Here is an 18,159-nt window from a genome sequence, read left to right on the forward strand (position 1 = left end):
ATCTTTTCAGATGCAAGAGAGTTTCCTTTGCGCTAAGTATGCGTGTCTGTGACGAATCATTCCCGAGGGTAGTCAGATCACTTAATAATATTTACTCCGGGTTTTATTCACTTGTAATCCTTAATCGGGACAGCTTGTAGTGGAGCTTTAATATCCAGTGCTACTATCGAAGTCACATCCTTTTTAGCAGACGTCACACAGAATAAAAGATTTGGGTATAGTTAAAATATTAGTTTATTTATTTATGGTTCTAACTACAGACAGAGTTCTTTAATACATAAAACTGTGATAGGTAAGTATTTAAATAGCGAGAGTCCGGCGAGCGAGCGTCTGCGGCGATGCCAGCCGCCACGGCGGCCGCCGGGACGATCAGGAGTCTGTGGCGGTGGCTGCGAGCGGCCGTTTGCGGCGGACCAGGGAGCGAACGACGCTAGCTGCAGCGGCCGGCGTCTGTTCGCGACGGGCGGCAGCGGCAGAGGCTGGTACTACGCTCGCGAAGTGAGCCGGGCCTTCGACCTGCGGGCATAACAACAGGCACAGTGAGCAAAACGAGAGGACCTGAGCTGAGCACCAGCGACATGTCTGCGCCAGGAGAAGTCGGCGCAGCTCGCAGGCACATCTATTGGCGCCGGCGCTAAAGTCTGAGCTACCGAAGCTGGCCCCACGTATCGCTCTGAAAGTGAGTCGGCTGGTGTTTGTCGCAAGGACTCTCCATCTTCTGCAAGCGCACAGGGTACTTTCCATCTAACGTGCACCTCGCACCTCTACAAACGGACATCTCGTGGTGCGACCAAAGTAGGTAGCCAATGGATGGGCGTGTTACATATTGTACTGTAAATATTTAAATGGAATTATTAGCTGGGACTGGCATTTGTATTTGGCGATATATAAGAGGCGTGTATTAAATGTGTTTATACGAAGACCGTGATAAGACGATTGCACTTATAGTCAGATGTTCCTGAAATGTAACCGGAGACACTTGCGCTCAGACTGGTGACAATCAACCAACCTGCGGTACCTACACATTTAGGTAATGGAAACACATTCAGCACGGCACACACATGAAGCGACAATTCACAGACTGAAAACTCAAGGTGGACATTCCCTCATTTATGCTTTTGACAGTGGGATACGTAATAGCCTGCGAGGTATTACTCAGAATACTGAAGTATGATACTAAACATTCACTCATGAACACTATGTCAGACAATCTATGATGCTGAGACAAAGATACGAAGAACTATCGATATTAATTACAAAACTGAAATAAATGTGGGAGACTGTGAGAGCTAATTTTCTCCTCGCAGAGATATTCCCACACTGAAGAAGCACATTTCAGTGCGTTTGTGAGGTTAGGACTATTCGAAAGTACGCACAGTACTTCTGACATTAGGCTACGATTAAAAACGAAAGTCAAATTACGTTATTGAACCCTCCTGTAACTTCACTCACGAAGGTAAGATGTAAGTCGTTTGTTATGAATCGTGTATTGCAGGTTTGAGTTCTGGATTGGTCATGAGAGGTTTATGGAATCGACGGTGTGGGCTTAATCATATGTGGTGGTATATGAATTTGTTATGCTGACACTGGAGGAATGAATCATAGAGCGATCTGAAAAGGGAAGGAGGTTGGAAGACTGCTTGCATAAAATGATTTAAACATTGCGAAATGCAATCAAGATTTACTTCAGTAGTTACCATCCTTAGTGAATTAGTGATACTGAAGTAAACATTCAATTTTAGGAAACGCAGGCATTTTAATATATCACAGAGGACTTCACTGGTTTCACGATAACCCGCAGCTCGACTTCATTAACTAATTTTTTTATTGATTCGTGTTAGACCAATACATGTTTTATCTTCCTGATCTAAATATGTCCATATGGCCGAAGAAATATCGTGATAATATTATGAAATGAATACTTATTGTACGCATTGTGTCTTCTTTTCACGCACATCTTACAAGGAAGTAACTTTAAGGCATCACTTTATGTAATTATTTCAGTTATTTCTTAATGTAATGGTCAAGGTATATGTCATACTGGAAAACAGTATTTTATGGAAATGCCCTTGGTGTCAATTTTTTTTATGGGACCAAAGAAAAAATGATAGACATTGGAATCTTCCTTGGTTTTTCAAATTTATTCCCGCTCAAAGTTCTGGCCAACGAACTACCGTGGTCTGAGTAGCAATAGTAAGGTGAACAAGCAGTATGGACCGGCCGCGGTGGTCTCGCGGTTCTAGGCGCGCAGTCCGGAACCGTGCAACTGCTACGGTCGCAGGTTCGAATCCTGCCTCGGGTATGGATGTGTGTGATGTCCTTAGGTTAGTTAGGTTTAAGTAGTTCTAAGTTCTAGGGGACTGATGACCACAGCAGTTGAGTCCCATAGTGCTCAGAGCCATTTGAACCATTTGAACCAAGCAATATGTCTCTGTTTGGTGACTGAATCCATGTGGATTGAATATTATCAAAGTATTCCCACCTCGCTATTGAGGTACAGAGTCATGCGTCAATGGAGAAACGAGTGGTTGGAGGTGACTGATAATAAGCTGGGTCTAGTAAATCCCACTTCACGGCTATGGCGTACCTCCCTTCAGCTACAAAGACGGGATGAAGTCGTGCTTACTCGTCTTCGCATAGGCCACAATCTTCTGACACATGGCTTCTTGCTCCGATCAGCGGATCCTCCAAAGCGTGGTACTAGTAGCGTACCGATAATTGTGAGCCATATTTTGCCAGACTGCGTTTTATTTTCAGATCAGAGAACAGCGGCAGTCCGCCTCTGTTTTAAGTGAAACGAATGTGGATCGAGTTTTATGGCTTTGAGGTATGTCTAAATTCTTTCAGAAACTTTATGCTGATGACTGGCTCGCCCTTTTTTTTTAAATTTTAACTTCCCAGCCAGTCACATTTCTCTGTGCTGTTCTTTGAGCTCTTCAGTAGTTTTACATGTGTTTCAAACCCACGTATAGCACCTTTCTACTTTCTGTGAGACAGAGTGATCGTGCGGGTCAACGTGAGTTTGGTGGGAGTGAGTGAATGAGTGTTCCTTTACAGGTTTCCTCCTCATTGTATGGCAATAACGATTGACATTTTATCCACATTTGTTTCTTTTGATATATGTAAGAGCGATGATGACCTCGACGTTGAGCGCCCTTAAGCTCCAAACAAACATGCACACACACACACACACACACACACACACACACACACACATACACTGTGTTCCCGCAGCTCAGGGGGTACTACGCTTGGAAAACAGAGAGCCTGAATACGTCATTCTGCTCTAAGGTAAACTATACGAAAGACGAAAAGCAGAGACTTAAATGAGAGTGGCATTAAGATGAAGACCTAATTGTAGTTAACCGTGTAGTACAAAGCATTGCCTCTTCACAAAAGCGAAAAGGTAACACAAATGTTTCCAGCAGACTTCACACAATTCTCACCACTGCGAGGGGTTGAGACGTTGACAGAGCAACAGGAAAGAAAACAGCCGAAGCCTTCCGGCTGTACTGCTGCAGAAGATAAGGGAATTTGCAGGTCTACGGAGTATGAAACCAAGAGACGATGAAAGGAAATTGTTGAAAATCCCGAAAAGGAGAAGGATCTTAGCCGAGCGGTCTAGGTCACTTCAGTCAAGGACTGTGCGGCTGGTCCCGGCGGAGGTTCCAGTCCTCCCTCGTGCATGGGTGTGCGTGTTTGTCCTTAGGATAATTTAGGTTAAGTAGTGTGTAGGCTTAGGGACCTTAGCAGTTAAGTCCCATAAGATTTTCCACACAATTGACTTTTTTTTTTGGGGGGGGGGGGGGAGGGGATGCGGGGGAAAGAACCCTGTAGTGCGAGGCATGTGAAGACTAATTTGGCTATAGAACGTGAAAGCTTAAGGAATGTCAAAGATCAGAATGCATCTTAGACATCGTTTATTGCACTGGAGGCCTTATAAGCAGAGATGTGGAACCTATGAAGATAGTTCAGAGGTGACTTCAAAGAAAAGAGAAGAAAAATTTTTCTCCGATGAGCAAGCAGGTGTTATAAAAATGCTGGGGATGTCAGTGATCGTTCGGTATCGGAGAGCGACGATCAGTGGAATGGCAACGTACCCGTTTTTCCTGTAGCCGTTGGAGCCGGAGGCGCCGAGCAGGTGGGGCCCGCCGTAGGCGGTGGCGTGGCTGGTGGCGACGGCGCCTTTGCCCGTGCTGAAGCTGTTGGCGATGGCCGTGGCCACGCCCGGCGTCCCGTCGGCGCCGCCGCCGCTGCTGCGGCCTCCGGGGAAGCCGCCGAAGAACATGGGGAAGTACGAGCTGTAGAAGCCGCCCTGGGCCTTGCGCCGCTTGCCAGGCAGCGGCAGCCCACCGATCGGGAAGTCATCCTCCTCGTCGTCGTCGTCATCGTCGTCGGCGCTGTCCTGCACCGGTCGCTTGCGGCCGGGCTTGCTTGCCGGCTTGGGCTCGTGCTTGTGTGAGAAGTCGCGGCCGCTCTGCAACAGGCACGCATATTATGCTGTGGTTGCACGTGTCAGTGGTGTCAGGGGTGTTGAGGACTGACAGGTGAACCAAAAGCGATACGATCCACCCACTCATCGTTGAACTATTTTCCACGGAAGACAAACAGAACTTTGGTTGGTTGAATTGGGGGAAGGGACCAAAGAGCGAGGTCATCTGTCACACCGTATTAGGGAAGGACGGGCAAGGAGTCGGCAATGTTCTTTCAAAGGAAACTACCCGGCATTTGTCTGAAGCGATTTAGGGAAACCACGGAAAATCTAAATCGGAACGGACGGACGCGGGTTTGAACCGTCATCCTCCAGAATGCGAGTCCAGTGTGCTAACCATGGTGCACGGAAAACTGAACTTTCTTTTCTTCCACGTTCATTTTTCCCTCGACTTTTATGGCATTAGTAATTTGACATCCACTATCACTCGTAGATCTTCTCTGAGCAATTTCTCTGGCTAGAATCAGAGAAGGAACTCTGTATGCAGAAGTCCTTTGAGAGCAACTAATTGGTACTATTAACGTTCACGTTGTTGTTTGATCTCTCGAGACAGGCCTCGTCTGAATGGTACACATAGGATCCAAATTAGATTCCCTGTGCTGCCAAAGAGTTTTCTTTCGTCTGAAGACTGGAGCATTCATCCTTTTAAAGAGAAATGAAGGCTCAGTTTTATACAGTCAAAACTTCAACTTACTTAAGTATCATCATTGTGCAACTATTAATCTTTATTTGAATACTAGTTATCACAATATATCCAAAAGGAAAAAGAGTAACACCGATTTACAGAAGTCAGTATTAACAACTGGAATAATGTTGTTCTGTTATCCTTCTGTAGGACATAGATGGACTTCAGTCTTAGTCTACCGATGATAGTGAATCATTGCCGGCAGCGGTGGCCGAGCGGTTCTAGGCGCTTCAGTCCGAAACCGCGCGACTGCTACGGTCGCAGGTTCGAATCCTACCTCGGATATAGATGTGTGTGATGTCCTTAGGTTAGTTCGGTTTAACTAGTTTTAAGTTCTAGGGAACTGATGACTCTGACGTTAACTTCCATAGTGCTCAGAGCCATTTGAACCATTTTTGAGTCATTTAGGTGAAGCCCTTGTTCAAAGTGGGTACTCGTAAAAGTATCGGTAGCTGATCTTTTCCTAACAGACCTTGTTTCCAGAGAAAACAACTGAAACTTAAGAAACGATTAGAATCAAAATTCCTTGGCCACAGTTCGAGTCTGTCTTTGCGACCTTCATTAGTGATAGGTAAGAGTTAGTAATAGCGTTTCTTGACTTGATCTTTTTCGAAAAGCATGGGGAATAGACTATTTTCGAAAACGTTGCAAGTTATCGTGTGTTTATACCACAGTTTCAGCGAATACATGCCCGATCAGATGCTATTACGACAGAAGGTTACCTAATTTTTAAGGACACGTGGTTCTTCACAATTTGTTTTGTCTATTTTGTCATGTAATCTTGACAGTTTGCAGAGTACTGTTTCCCTACCTCACTGAGACATGTCACGTCGTATTGGCAACTTGAGTTTATAAATTTAAATATGCTCATAAGTTGCAGTTTCTTTAAAATTCACATCAAACTGTGTACTTTTGTGATGGGAAACAAACCATTTGTCGCCACGGAACATGTTTTGTATCTTTAGTGTCGGTTTAAGGTTGCAAACAGAAATAAGGCAGAGTAGTGTATTATACCGTTAGTCTATCCTAGATGACACTGAGACACCTCGAGGGCTTGTAAGTTACATGACAGATAAATTTCGCATGGAAAACTCGCAACCCGATGGGGCAGCATCAGATGTATACCCTAAAACGATTCTGATGGTGAGTTGTGACTGCGTGTCACTTGCATCCGGGAGTGGCACGGTTCGACTCCATATAAATGTTTCCGTTGCTCCCCTGCATTCAATATCGATGACAGGATGATATCTTTCAAAAACTCATCTGAATTTTTGCTGAATCTTGTTTAATCTGAACTTGTGGTCAGACTATGATAATCCGATACGTACCGGTACTTTATCTCCTGATCATCATTCAAAAAGATTTTTCCTTAACAACCAAAATAATTAAGAGATTAACGCATTTAAAAGATGACTGTGACAAATAATGGAATACTGCAAATCTAAATAGGTTTATCAGGCCGAACTTGGTGATGTGTATAAATTAATGGGCGGTAGTGACTGGATAAATATTTGTAAACTGAAATCCGTGAACGAAACAGAGATGATAAAGTCTAGAGTAATGTTAGTGCATTCTCTTACAATCAATGGGAACGTAGGTGCAGAGTTTAGTTAAAAAAGGAAGAATAAGACAATTCATCCCAACCGCTTGACTGCCATCGCGATAATGTTTCGCGGAAAGAGTAATTACTTTTAATCATACGTTATGAAGATTTGCATATGAGACATTAGCCTATAATGGTGCTTCCTAAAGATAGATACGCTGTAGCAAGATAAAGACGTTGAAACATTGGTTACTGGACCCAAAAATCAACACCACCATTTGTGCGGGCAATTTCAACGCTAGACAAGTCCAGAACCTCATTGGGAGAGCTCACTACTACCCTACTTTGAGCAACGCTAGGAACACGTCATCAAGCTGCTGGATATACGTATTAAGGTGGGCTGCTCTGAAAGCCTATTAATCAATAACAGCAATTTAGAAAGTGTTCTCGAGCAATGGATAGGAGTTGCATGTGTGCATTATGACGGTCTAAATACGTGGACACTGTCGTCTGGGCCTTTGTAGAAATTAAAAATAAGAAGAGTGAACTATTTCGCCTCCCGAAAGTGGCGTCAATTTTCACGGTTGACTTCCTAGCCATTGAGAGGGGACTAAGATACGGTATGAGAGTAGCAGCTAACCATATCGTAATAATCACGGCTCTCCGCTGTGCAAACACTGACATCAGCTGCTCCTGTATCAGACCCGAATAAAACGTAATAATCACGGACTCTCCGCTGTGCAAACACTGACATCAGCTGCTTCTGTATCAGACCCGAATAAAACCAGTATGGAGGTATCATCATTGTGGATCAAGCGGACATAAAAAACTAGTCAATTGCTTAAGGACGTAACAACGAATAGAATATAAGAACGACGCATTGCAGCAGATGATCTTTTCCCTGTAGTTAGAAACAAAGCCAATAAAAGCCAATAAAACAAGGCGTAGGAGACCGAAGATCTGCACATCTGCACAATAGCACCTTGTACAAACAAATCCACGTACATCTACCGAGGGCCGAATGGTATGTTGAAGAGTGGGTTATGAAATGTAGCCCAACGAGACGCAATTTGTAAGGATCATTGCCAGATTGAAGGTAGACCACGATTGTTACCGTCAACACATCTACAAACTTCACATCATACCATCATACCGTGGGGAGAACCGGGACGTCAGCCACACCTACTCTGGCTGCCCTCGATATAGAAGAGAATCAGAGTGTCTACTTATGGAGCTGGTCTAAATGAATCAAGAACCTCCTTCAATTGTGTTAACACTTCTGAATACAATGCGTATAGACATTTATCAATTGCTTGGAGAATGAGTGTTAAAAGTTGGGAATGAATTGTGACCATTAAGCCTGCTTGTGTGTTTATTTCGATTTGTTAGAAATCTGATGGTTACCCTAAGAAGCCACTGTATTTATTTCTATATTTTTCACCATGTCACAGAAGTTCGTTTTAAATTTGCAAGAAATTGTACGACATCTATTCGGAAAGTAAGTTCCGATTGGTCGCAAAATGGAAACCACTGTGAAAATAAAACATGTTTTGTTTGCAACAGTTAGCTACATGTTTCAGCTACAAGTCACCGCTGAGACTCAGACAGTTGTCTTAACATTGTACCAGCTTTCCAACACCCTCTTCGTAGAAGGCAGCCATCTGTGCTTTCTGCCAATTCTCTACGATCGGCTACTGCTCGTTTTCTGTCCCAAAATATTGCTTTCATAGTCAGCGGTTTGTGTAAGTGAAGACGAAACTCAGAGGGAGCCAGTTACGGGCTGTATTTATTGCGGTTGATCAGATACTTCCCATGGAAAAATCTGCAAGAGCATATTCATTGCCCCTGCAGAGTACAGCCGATAAGGAAACGCTTAACAGTTATGTATGGGGCTTCATAACATCACGCGAAATCTCTCACCAGGCCCTCATATTTGGCAGGAGACATTATGGTTCTAGGGATTTCACGCGCTCACTGTGCCCTTAGAATTGGAAAGACCGATGTGACGCGAGCGACGAGCATATTAGAGACACTGCCCAACACGTATGTTCAAGTCTTTATCGGATTTTCGCGCCCAGTCGGACCTTACTTTTCAAATAGCCCTCGTAGGAACAATATATTGACGCTTCATAAGGATGGCAGGAAGGTAAGTTTAGACTGGCCTTACTGGTGTATCCAAAGGCTACGAATTTGAAATGCGTTGAACATTTAAGTAGCAATTTTACTGTGCTGAATGAGTGTAGGTTATGAGTGCGATATAGGGATGGAAAGAACACTGCTAGGTAACAAGTGAAGACGTCGGGCTTACCTCCTGCTCTGGGACTTCGGCGGACGCCGGCGGCGCTACGGGAGCGGGCGTGGCGGGCTGGTCGCTGGGGAAGTCTGAGTCGTCAGCCTCGGCGGAGGGCGGCGGCAGCGCGGGCTGCTCCTGCGACACGCCGGGCTCTTCCTGGGAGCCGGGGGCGGGCGCGGGGGCGGGAGCGGCTTCCGGCAACGGCTGCGGCTGCGGCTGCGGCTGCGGCTGAGACTCGGGCTCCGCCTCCGGCTCGGGCTGCTCGGCGCTGGCGCCCGGGGGCGGCGCCACCCCGTTGCATTGGCTGCAGTCGGGGGTGAGCGCCGCGCCGTTACCGTTGCTGTAGCCGTTGCCGTTGCTGTAGCCGTTGCCGTTGGCGTAGCCTATGCCGTTGCCGTTGCCGTTGCTGTTGCCGTCGGCGCCGCCGTAGAAGCCAGAGCCCGCGGCGACCGTGTTGCCGGCGGCGAAAGCCGACATGGCGCCCTGCGGCTCATAGCCGCGTGTCACGAAGCCCGGCCGGCCGTACGTGCGCGGGTAGTACTGCGCCGGCACAGGCCGGCCGAAGTAGCCGCTGAACATCATCGCCCTCTGCGGGAACGCTGCGGGCACGGCACACCGCTGTCACCTCAACTCCACTTATCTTTCAGCGTCTCTTTATTTTTCAGACCATTGGTAAAAATTATTTGTAAAAAAAAGAAAATCCCATGTAAAGATCACCTGAGGATGCGTCTTCAATTGGCCCGTGACATTTAACGCAAAGTATTTTACGGCTTGTACCGATCATGTCATTCAAAATGCGGAATTTTGCCTGTGATTTTCCGCAATTTAAAATAACATGCTCTGTGAGACGGACTAAACAAGTTCGCTCCAATAGCTGAGTTAACCTGACGTTTCGTTCAAATCAAACGGCTCTGAGCACTATGGGACTTAACATTGGAGGTCATCAGTCTCCTAGACTTTGAACTGCTGAAACCTGACTAACCTAAGGACATCACACAGCCGGCCGTCGTGGACAAGCGGTTCTATGCGCTTCAGTCCGGAACCGCGCGACTGCTGCGGTCGCAGGTTCGAATCCTGCCTCGGGCATGGATGTGTGTGATCTCCTTAGTTTAGTTAGCTTTAAGTAGTTCTAAGTTCTAGGGGGACTGATGACCTCAGATGTTGAGTCCCACAGTGCTCAGAGCCATTTGAACCAATTTTTGACATCACACACATCCATGCACGAGGCAGGATTCGAATCTGCGACCGTAGGAGCAGCGCAGGTCCGGGTGCCCATTCAGCCATCCCAACCGTGGAATGTCAGTTATGACGATGTGAACGTAGTGACAATACAAGGGAACACGCAGTCCTTGGGCGGGATTAGAACCCGGGCCTCTTCTCTTGGCAAACCGCAGCTCTGAGTGCGCAGCTACCGAGGAGGACGAGCGGTTAGTTTCCTCCTCTCCTCCCTCCCTTCTATTTCCATCCTGTTGTCAACTATTCACAGGACATCAAGATTAAACTGTCGCTCTTATAAACTGCGGATCACTTTGTCCACAATGGGATGTTACTGAACTAGCACTAATAAGGATTCTGGATGCGAACGACGCAGCAACTTACGAATCCTCTGCGATCCGTATGGCCTGTTGGCGCGCCGCCAACACAGCTCACAGGAGGCTGGCAAGAGGACAGTGCGCTCCGAGCGGCTCGCCGACTGTAGCCGAATCTCGCTACCGCCGAGTATTCGCACTGAGGCTGTGATCGATCACATCCCGCCTCCTGCTTGAGATTTAGGGCTTCCTTCCTTGCAGCCTTGACGTTGTTCATTACACTTAGAACTGTTCGTACATACGGAGAGAATTTTTTTCGCTGCCGCATTTTGCGAACGAGAATCCGCCGTATGTCTACCAAACTGAATTTGGAGTGCATGGTTTAAGTACGTGACCGAAGTGTACTATCTGACAAAACATAATTCTTTATCGGCAAAAACAAACAATAATGGCTTTGGTGAATATCTGGAGATCCTCCTCCGGTTATTCTTGAGGAACTTAGCAATATACGCCCATAATCTACTTGTCCAAGTAGACAACAAATAGATATTTTTTTTCTGTTACCTATCAAATGTTTCCACAGTTTGAATGTTCGTTACATGTTTGTAAGATCAAGTTGCCGTATCCCCGAGTCTTTTGCGATATGATTGTGCAAGCCCTGTCAAGGGTCTGTCCTCGTTTTTGTGTTTGACTGTGGCCGTTAATAATAAACCAATCGCTGTTTTGTCGCCAAAAATATATTTCCTCGTTTCTCATCAAATTGTGCTGAGGATTTCTCCAACATTTAGTCGCTGAAGCTGCTGGCAGGTCACCTCACTGTCGGAAACAATTATTTAAGTTGGAAAGAAGAATACGGTAAATTTTCGTCATGAATGTCACTCACTAAGCTGTGGATTTGCATATGTGTGCGGCGTACGCGTTAAATGAAGTAAGATGGAAACAGTTAACAGTGACACAAAGTGTAAACGCAAACTTTTGAAATTTAGCAGCTGTGTTGATCGTAATTTCGAAAAATAAAGAGCCTAACGCGATATTTTTACTTCTTGTACTTGTAGTCGGACCTGATGGTCCAGCGATAAAGCGTGATCGAATCGCAATCGGACGACGAAATTTTCAGTCTGCTTTAAGCTAGCCTTCACATCTCACTGATGTGAACGTTCGGATTCCACGCCAAACAGTAGATCACCTCTGCCCAACATGATTACTGGTGTAGTTTAAGAACTCACAAGTCTCCGAAAGGTTCACACCATGCCATGCCTCACGAAATTATTGTTATTGCACATATCGTCTGGGAATTAGGTTGTAAACAGTTCATGGCAGCACTGTAAAGCTGAGGATTGTCGCTCTACGTAATTACGTCAACGAACTTGCATTATAGAAAACGCAAGGTGCTAATAGATCACAGCGTAGCAACTACAGTTTCCCACAGTGCTCTGTTAGTAAGGTTCTATTCACAGTACATGACAAACATTGAAGTTGAGCGATAATGAAAGTGCAGTAGGCGGCATCAGGAAAGCCTCTAATGAAAACTATTGGCTCACTTAGTTTTAAGCTTATCCTTTCTCCTTCTTTTCCATATTTCTCATTACCGTATTTGACATTCAGTTACATTCAATTCCACATCTCTAGTGGTTACACGAGTAGAAATATTCCTTCTTCTGTGATTTTCATTATTCATGTGTGCGTGCAAAAAGTTCAGTTGAATTTACGGGAAATTATTAATCCCCATCACGTTTCTTGACATATTTTTCGCGGCTTCTAAACACAGCTGAGAGTAACATTGATCTGAAAATACTTTTGTTTTATCCTCTAATTGATATTTTTCGTTTCCTGTAGTAGTGCAGTCACTCGTGTAGAGTAAAACTGAAACCTTTTGTAAGTACATTTCGTAAAATACCTTTCCGTGTTCACAGAGCCGTTCCTCGAGATCTGGAGCACGGTAAGCAACCAGCAACCTGCGAGCAGACGACCGCTGACAGACCAAGGATACGCCGAAAGTCGTGACAAGCGAAACTGTTCGCCTGTCGCCTGAGCTGCATACGGCCACCAAAAGCATAATAGAGGTGTTTTCACCTGCTGGCCTCTTTACCTTCAAAGAAGGGAGGTCTCAGTTGTATGAGTGTGTCCTTGTTTCTTAAGTTTTTCCGTCGCCGAGTGTACTATGTTGAATACTAAAATTTTTGCTGACCTTAATTATAACAGCCTCTAGCATTTCTTTGTAGCGATTGAGAAGAAAACATTTGGTACCTGTCCTGTAGTGATTCGCTGCCTTAGATAACCTGAAGAAGTAAGTATTGCACTACGTAAGAAACTATTAGTTATGAAGAAATTTGGAAGGATGTAGCAAAAACATTACAGCCAGATTCGTGCTCTACGTATGTTCTGCTGGCGGACTCACCTAAACTCTGCAGAGGAGCCGTAGCTGCCACAACAACACACAACACCAGCGCCATTGCTGTCCTCATGATGACAGGCCTGCAACCGAAACACAAAGACAACTGAATTATTATCTGTCCACGAAAAAAATTAGGAGCTTAAATAACATTCTCCAGCAGTGGCACATAGGCCATTTAATGTGATTTTTCAGACAAGGCAATCAAAAATCATAGTTCCTGCCTGTCTGAGATACCCCGAGGGAAGCAGACAGCCGCATAATTGAAAAATCTTCTTTCTTAGTGCTTTTTGGTACTTAACGTTTCCCAAAGTGTAGACACTGCGTTTAATATTATTGACAAGTGATTAGTTTACGTGTAGGCCATTGTTTGTTTTATTGACACAAATGACAGAGAAAGCAAAGTGTGAAATACAGGACAAAGATGGTCATAAGCTTAATATTTCCATCTAGCTAACAGATCAAGTAAGACAATGATTCCTGCTTCCACTGTGTAACACAGCGAGGAAGTTTGAGACTCAGCCTGGGTCACTGGTGCAATACCTAGTGAACAGCAGCTACTACATGCCCCTCTCTTACCGGCCAGATACTCATGAGGGATATTTTTTCCACCAAAAGGCCTTAATTAGTCTAGCACGATTTGATCACCCCACTACGACTGCATCAATGATCTTGGTAGCTGAGGAGACCGTCTTATGACATGGGCGATCACAAGAAACGTCTGAATGTGCCCATTTCTTTTGGTACAATTTTCCGATTGCATCGCAGAAAGTAAGAATATGTTCAAATGTGTGTGAGATCTAGCCGGCCGGAGTGGCCGTGCGGTTCTAGGCGCTACAGTCTGGAGCCGCGAGACCGCTACGGTCGCAGGTTCGAATCCTGCCTCGGACATGGTTGTGTGTGATGTCCCTAGGTTAGTTAGGTTTAAGTAGTTCTATGTTTTAGGGGACTGATGACCTCAGACGTTAAGTCTCGTAGTGCTCAGAGCCATTTGAACCATTTTTTGTGTGTGAGATCTTATGGGAGTTACTGCTAAGGTCATCAGTCGCTAATCTTACACACTACTTAACCTAAATTATCCTAAGGACAAACACGCACACCCATGCCCGAGGGAGGACTCGAACCTCCGCCGGGACCAGCCGCACGGCCCATGACTGCAGCACCGAAGACCGCTCGGCTAATCTCGCGCGGCTGAGAATATGTGAGATCACACTAGGAATGTCGTCGAAACAATGTGACGAAAACGGGACCTGTTAGCCAGTGAATTATGATTTAAGTCTTTTACCGAGGAAACAGCATAGTCAAATTAAATCGTTATATGGGAGTAGCTCGTAGAAGGTATTGGGACGTTTCACTGCCCAGTAAAGATTAGTGCAATTTATAAAACGGAGATATCTTTCTAAAGAAAAGAAACTTATATAACAAAGCATTATACATAACACACAAAACTCTCAATACAAATAGTGTGTGCAGTCTGCTACAAATCAATTTTATTCACAAAAAGTTAGAGAGTTGCGAACGGCCCTCTTTACTGATCGTCGTTTTCTCTTGACTAAAATTGATCTTTCAGTCTTGTTATACAATGAAAGTTAGTGATATTAAACCGAGTCTACCTGCGTCGTTTATGTATAATAAGTCTTTTCATCTTGCCTATGCAGAACGACGATGGAAATAGTTTTTGACAAGAATTTACAATACCGATATTTTTTTGGTGCAGTTTCCCTCCTATCTGACTTCCTTACCGCTTGCAGCGGTGACTTTAGTACACCGGAAATACATTAATACGTTAGGCATATGCGGAATATCATACTATCCTATTGACCATGTAGAGCCGTAATGACAAGTGGAAGGAGAAGAAACAACCGAGTAGAAACTTACATTTTCTTTAAGCAAACGGCTTATGTAGTCGTTATTAGTTCAGCGCCAAAGCTGGTTTTCAAACGGTTGGGTATATTTCTCCTGCAAATTACACATTATTTCTCATGCACCTTCTTGAAAAACAGAATCATCGTAAGGACAGTAGGCAATTGGCACTGTAGAGGTATGCCGCTGTCTGAAGACGGCTTTGTTCGGCAACTAACTGCATCTAAATGAATCTTTGATTCGACAAAAGCATGACGGAACACCGCCTGTTATTCCCTCATCGCCGAAGTTCTGGAATAATGTTGTGCCAGTTAATCATCGTTCCTGAAACAGGATATTAGGACGCCTCAGCCGCCACGTTGCTTGGCGCTCTTGATTCACATTCTCCGTGAATACAGTCGACTTTCATAAAAAGTAATAAAAAGTTTACTTCTTGTCTGGTTGTCGTCGTTTTTTTCCGCAGAGATCATTCGATGAGGCGTTGCTGTCTCCTGGCGCAAACGTAAGGATGAAACTGAGTTCATTAAATTAGTGGCCAGTCGTATCTGCAATTAATAAATAAAAACTGCTTTACGGTCACATTGTTTATTTGAAGGAAGAGGAATGATTTTTTGTTAATTTGTCGTTTAGGGTTGGGGCATGCGGTGGGTGCGTCCGTCTACAGCAACTGGAGGACGAGAGTACGATGTTAATGGCGGTCCACACGCGAATGGAAAACGCTCCAAATGCTTATGCTTTTGCTACTAGGATTAATAACGGAAAGACATCTCTCCGTTTTTGATGCTGCATGCGCATGCATTTAACAAACGTGCATGCGTAGTACTAGTTTATGGGAAACGAATAGAATCGTACGTGCCAGTCTTCAGGTATAGACATAAGTAAGCGAAGACGGTTTAATCCTGCCACGGGGTTTGCTTTCCACATGACGCACTTGCCAGTCTCATGGGCCAGTGGCCCAACATGCAGTTTGTCCTATTGCATGGCTTACTTTCAGAGACTCGCAAGTTTATCGTAGTGCTTGGTTGTTGCGAAAGTGAAAAGTAGAGCCTGTCCAGGGTTTAAATCCGGGACCTCCTGCACCCAAAGCATGAATCATACCCCTAGACCAACAGGCCGCACAAGTAAGCAAATCTGAGATCTTGCCGCACTTGCTAGCTGCAGCATCCAATCTGGACCATATTCTCTAAGAGGTTTCTTAATCCGACACCTACAACATGAGCTATGCTGAACACCAGTGTATGTGAAAGCCGAAAGAGCTGCTTGAGTTGTGTTCCTCATAAGCGACTTCTAATCAAGCTGCGGAGCTATGGGGTATCGTCTCAGTTGTACGACTGGATTCGTGATTTCCTGTCAGGAAGGTCGCAGTTCGTAGTAATAGACGGCAAATCATCGAGTAAAACTGAAGTGATATCAGGTGTTCCCCAGGGAAGCGTCCTGGGACCTCTACTGTTCCTGATCTATATAAATGACCTGGGTGACAATCTGAGCAGTTCTCTTAGACTGTTCGCAGATGATGCTGTAATTTACCGTCTAGTAAGGTCATCCGAAGTCCAGTATCAGTTGCAAAGCGATTTAGAAAAGATTGCTGTATGGTGTGTCAGGTGGCAGTTGACGCTAAATAACGAAAAGTGTGAGATGATCCACATGAGTTCCAAAAGAAATCCGTTGGAATTCGATTACTCGATAAATAGTACAATTCTCAAGGCTGTCAATTCAACTAAGTACCTGGGTGTTAAAATTACGAACAACTTCAGTTGGAAGGACCACATAGATAATATTGTCGGGAAGGCGAACCAAAGGTTGCGTTTCATTGGCAGGACACTTAGAAGATGCAACAAGTCCACTAAAGAGACAGCTTACACTACACTCGTTCGTCCTCTGTTAGAATATTGCTGCGCAGTGTGGGATCCTTACCAGGTGGGATTGACGGAGGACATCGAAAGGGTGCAAAAAAGGGCAGCTCGTTTTGTATTATCACGTTATAGGGGAGAGAGTGTGGCAGATATGATACACGAGTTGGGATGGAAGTCATTTCAGCATAGACGTTTTTCGTCGCGGAGAGACCTTTTTACGAAATTTCAGTCACCAACTTTCTCTTCCGAATGCGAAAATATTTTGTTGAGCCCAACCTACATAGGTAGGAATGATCATCAAAATAAAATAAGAGAAATCAGAGCTCGAACAGAAAGGTTTAGGTGTTCGTTTTTCCCGCGTGCTGTTCGGGAGTGGAATAGTAGAGAGATAGTATGATTGTGGTTCGATGAACCCTTTGCCAAGCACTTAAATGTGAATTGCAGAGTAGTCATGTAGATGTAGATGTAGATGAGTACTTCGACCGTGTGAAGTGTAAATGTTATCGTGTCACGCACTATCCGCCCACTACGTAGGAAACTTCTATGTTCACCAACAACAACGTAAGGGAGAATGTCTTACGCAGTGTTGCAAAACATAATTAACAAGGCTGAAAGTTGCTCACTCATGTCTTTGCTTGGTATCGTCGGATAAACGTTTGTTAATTGAAAAAGATTTTCCGTCTGGGGAAGTTAGAGACGGTGCAGGTCGACGCCACGAGAGACATTAGGCTTCACCCTACAGCAGCGTAACCGAAGGGTCCTGAACTCAAAAATGCTAATTTGTTGATCATTGACTTCGCGGAAGATATAGCGTACAACTGAACTGGGCAAAACTGCACACTTACCGTTTTCGCCCCGTAAGAGAGGATGAGTTACTTGCGTTACCGGATAGCTGCGCACGAGGTAACAATTAGCGCCGAAATATGCGAGACTAATCCACTGGTGTAAACTAGCCCCCTTCACGTGACAAGAGGTGGTAGGCGGTGGGTACTCACGTGTAGGAGGTCGTCGTCGAGGTGTTGGATGCGGACGACACCAGACCGTTTCCGGCAAGTCTTCGTCTCGCTGCGGAGGCGTCTCTCTGGGGACAGGAGAGGCTGGTGGATCTCCTCGGCGAGGTGTGCCCGTCGGCAGGAGCCGGCGGCTTATATACAGGGGACTCCCACCCCGGCCGGGGGCGCCGCGCGGCCCTTGGCAGCCGCCCAGAAGGACATGCAGATGCAGCGCGGGAGCGCCCGCCGCCCCACCGCCCGTTTTTTTTATCAATCGGCCATTCAGCCTAAGCTGTCAGGCCGCACTCGCATAACGCACGGGTAGACCGCGCCGGAGACTGGCGTGCGTCCGCTACGTGAGGTGCGTGGCGGCCGCCCCCACCGCCTCCAAAATGGCGCACGCACACACCCACACCCACACCCACGCCTCCGCTGGAGGAGCGCCCCCGGCACGCGTTGGCAATGCATTATTCAGGTCCAGCCGGACACACGTCGCCCCGGCCGTGATTTAACGTCA

The 18,159-nt window shown here is 45.6% G+C and overlaps 1 protein-coding gene across 1 annotated transcript; it reads right to left on the reverse strand.

Moving 5' to 3' along the window:
- Positions 1–216: 216 nt before the first annotated feature.
- Positions 217–17,895, reverse strand: LOC126351946 (translation initiation factor IF-2). The gene is made up of 5 exons (XM_050002647.1): positions 17,646–17,895; positions 12,941–13,017; positions 9,029–9,612; positions 4,101–4,477; positions 217–516 (listed from the first exon to the last, which is right to left on the reverse strand). The coding sequence occupies exons 2-5, from the start codon at positions 13,005–13,007 to the stop codon at positions 486–488; spliced, it is 1,059 nt and encodes a 352-aa protein (XP_049858604.1). The 5' UTR covers positions 13,008–13,017; positions 17,646–17,895; the 3' UTR covers positions 217–485.
- Between the last annotated feature and the right edge of the window lie 264 nt (positions 17,896–18,159).

Source organism: Schistocerca gregaria, chromosome 1, assembly GCF_023897955.1.
Source record: "Schistocerca gregaria isolate iqSchGreg1 chromosome 1, iqSchGreg1.2, whole genome shotgun sequence".
NCBI classification, from domain to species: Eukaryota; Metazoa; Arthropoda; class Insecta; order Orthoptera; family Acrididae; genus Schistocerca; species Schistocerca gregaria.

Excerpts from the sequence above, each read along its gene's own strand:
- LOC126351946 (XM_050002647.1), bottom strand. The coding sequence starts at position 13,007 with ATGAGGACAGCAATGGCGCTGGTGTTGTGTGTTGTTGTGGCAGCTACG. Across the intron at positions 4,478-9,028 it reads CCGAAGTCCCAGAGCAGGAG|AGCGGCCGCGACTTCTCACA; the intron begins GTAAGCCCGACG and ends TGCCTGTTGCAG. Across the intron at positions 517-4,100 it reads AACGGCTACAGGAAAAACGG|GTCGAAGGCCCGGCTCACTT; the intron begins GTACGTTGCCAT and ends TTATGCCCGCAG.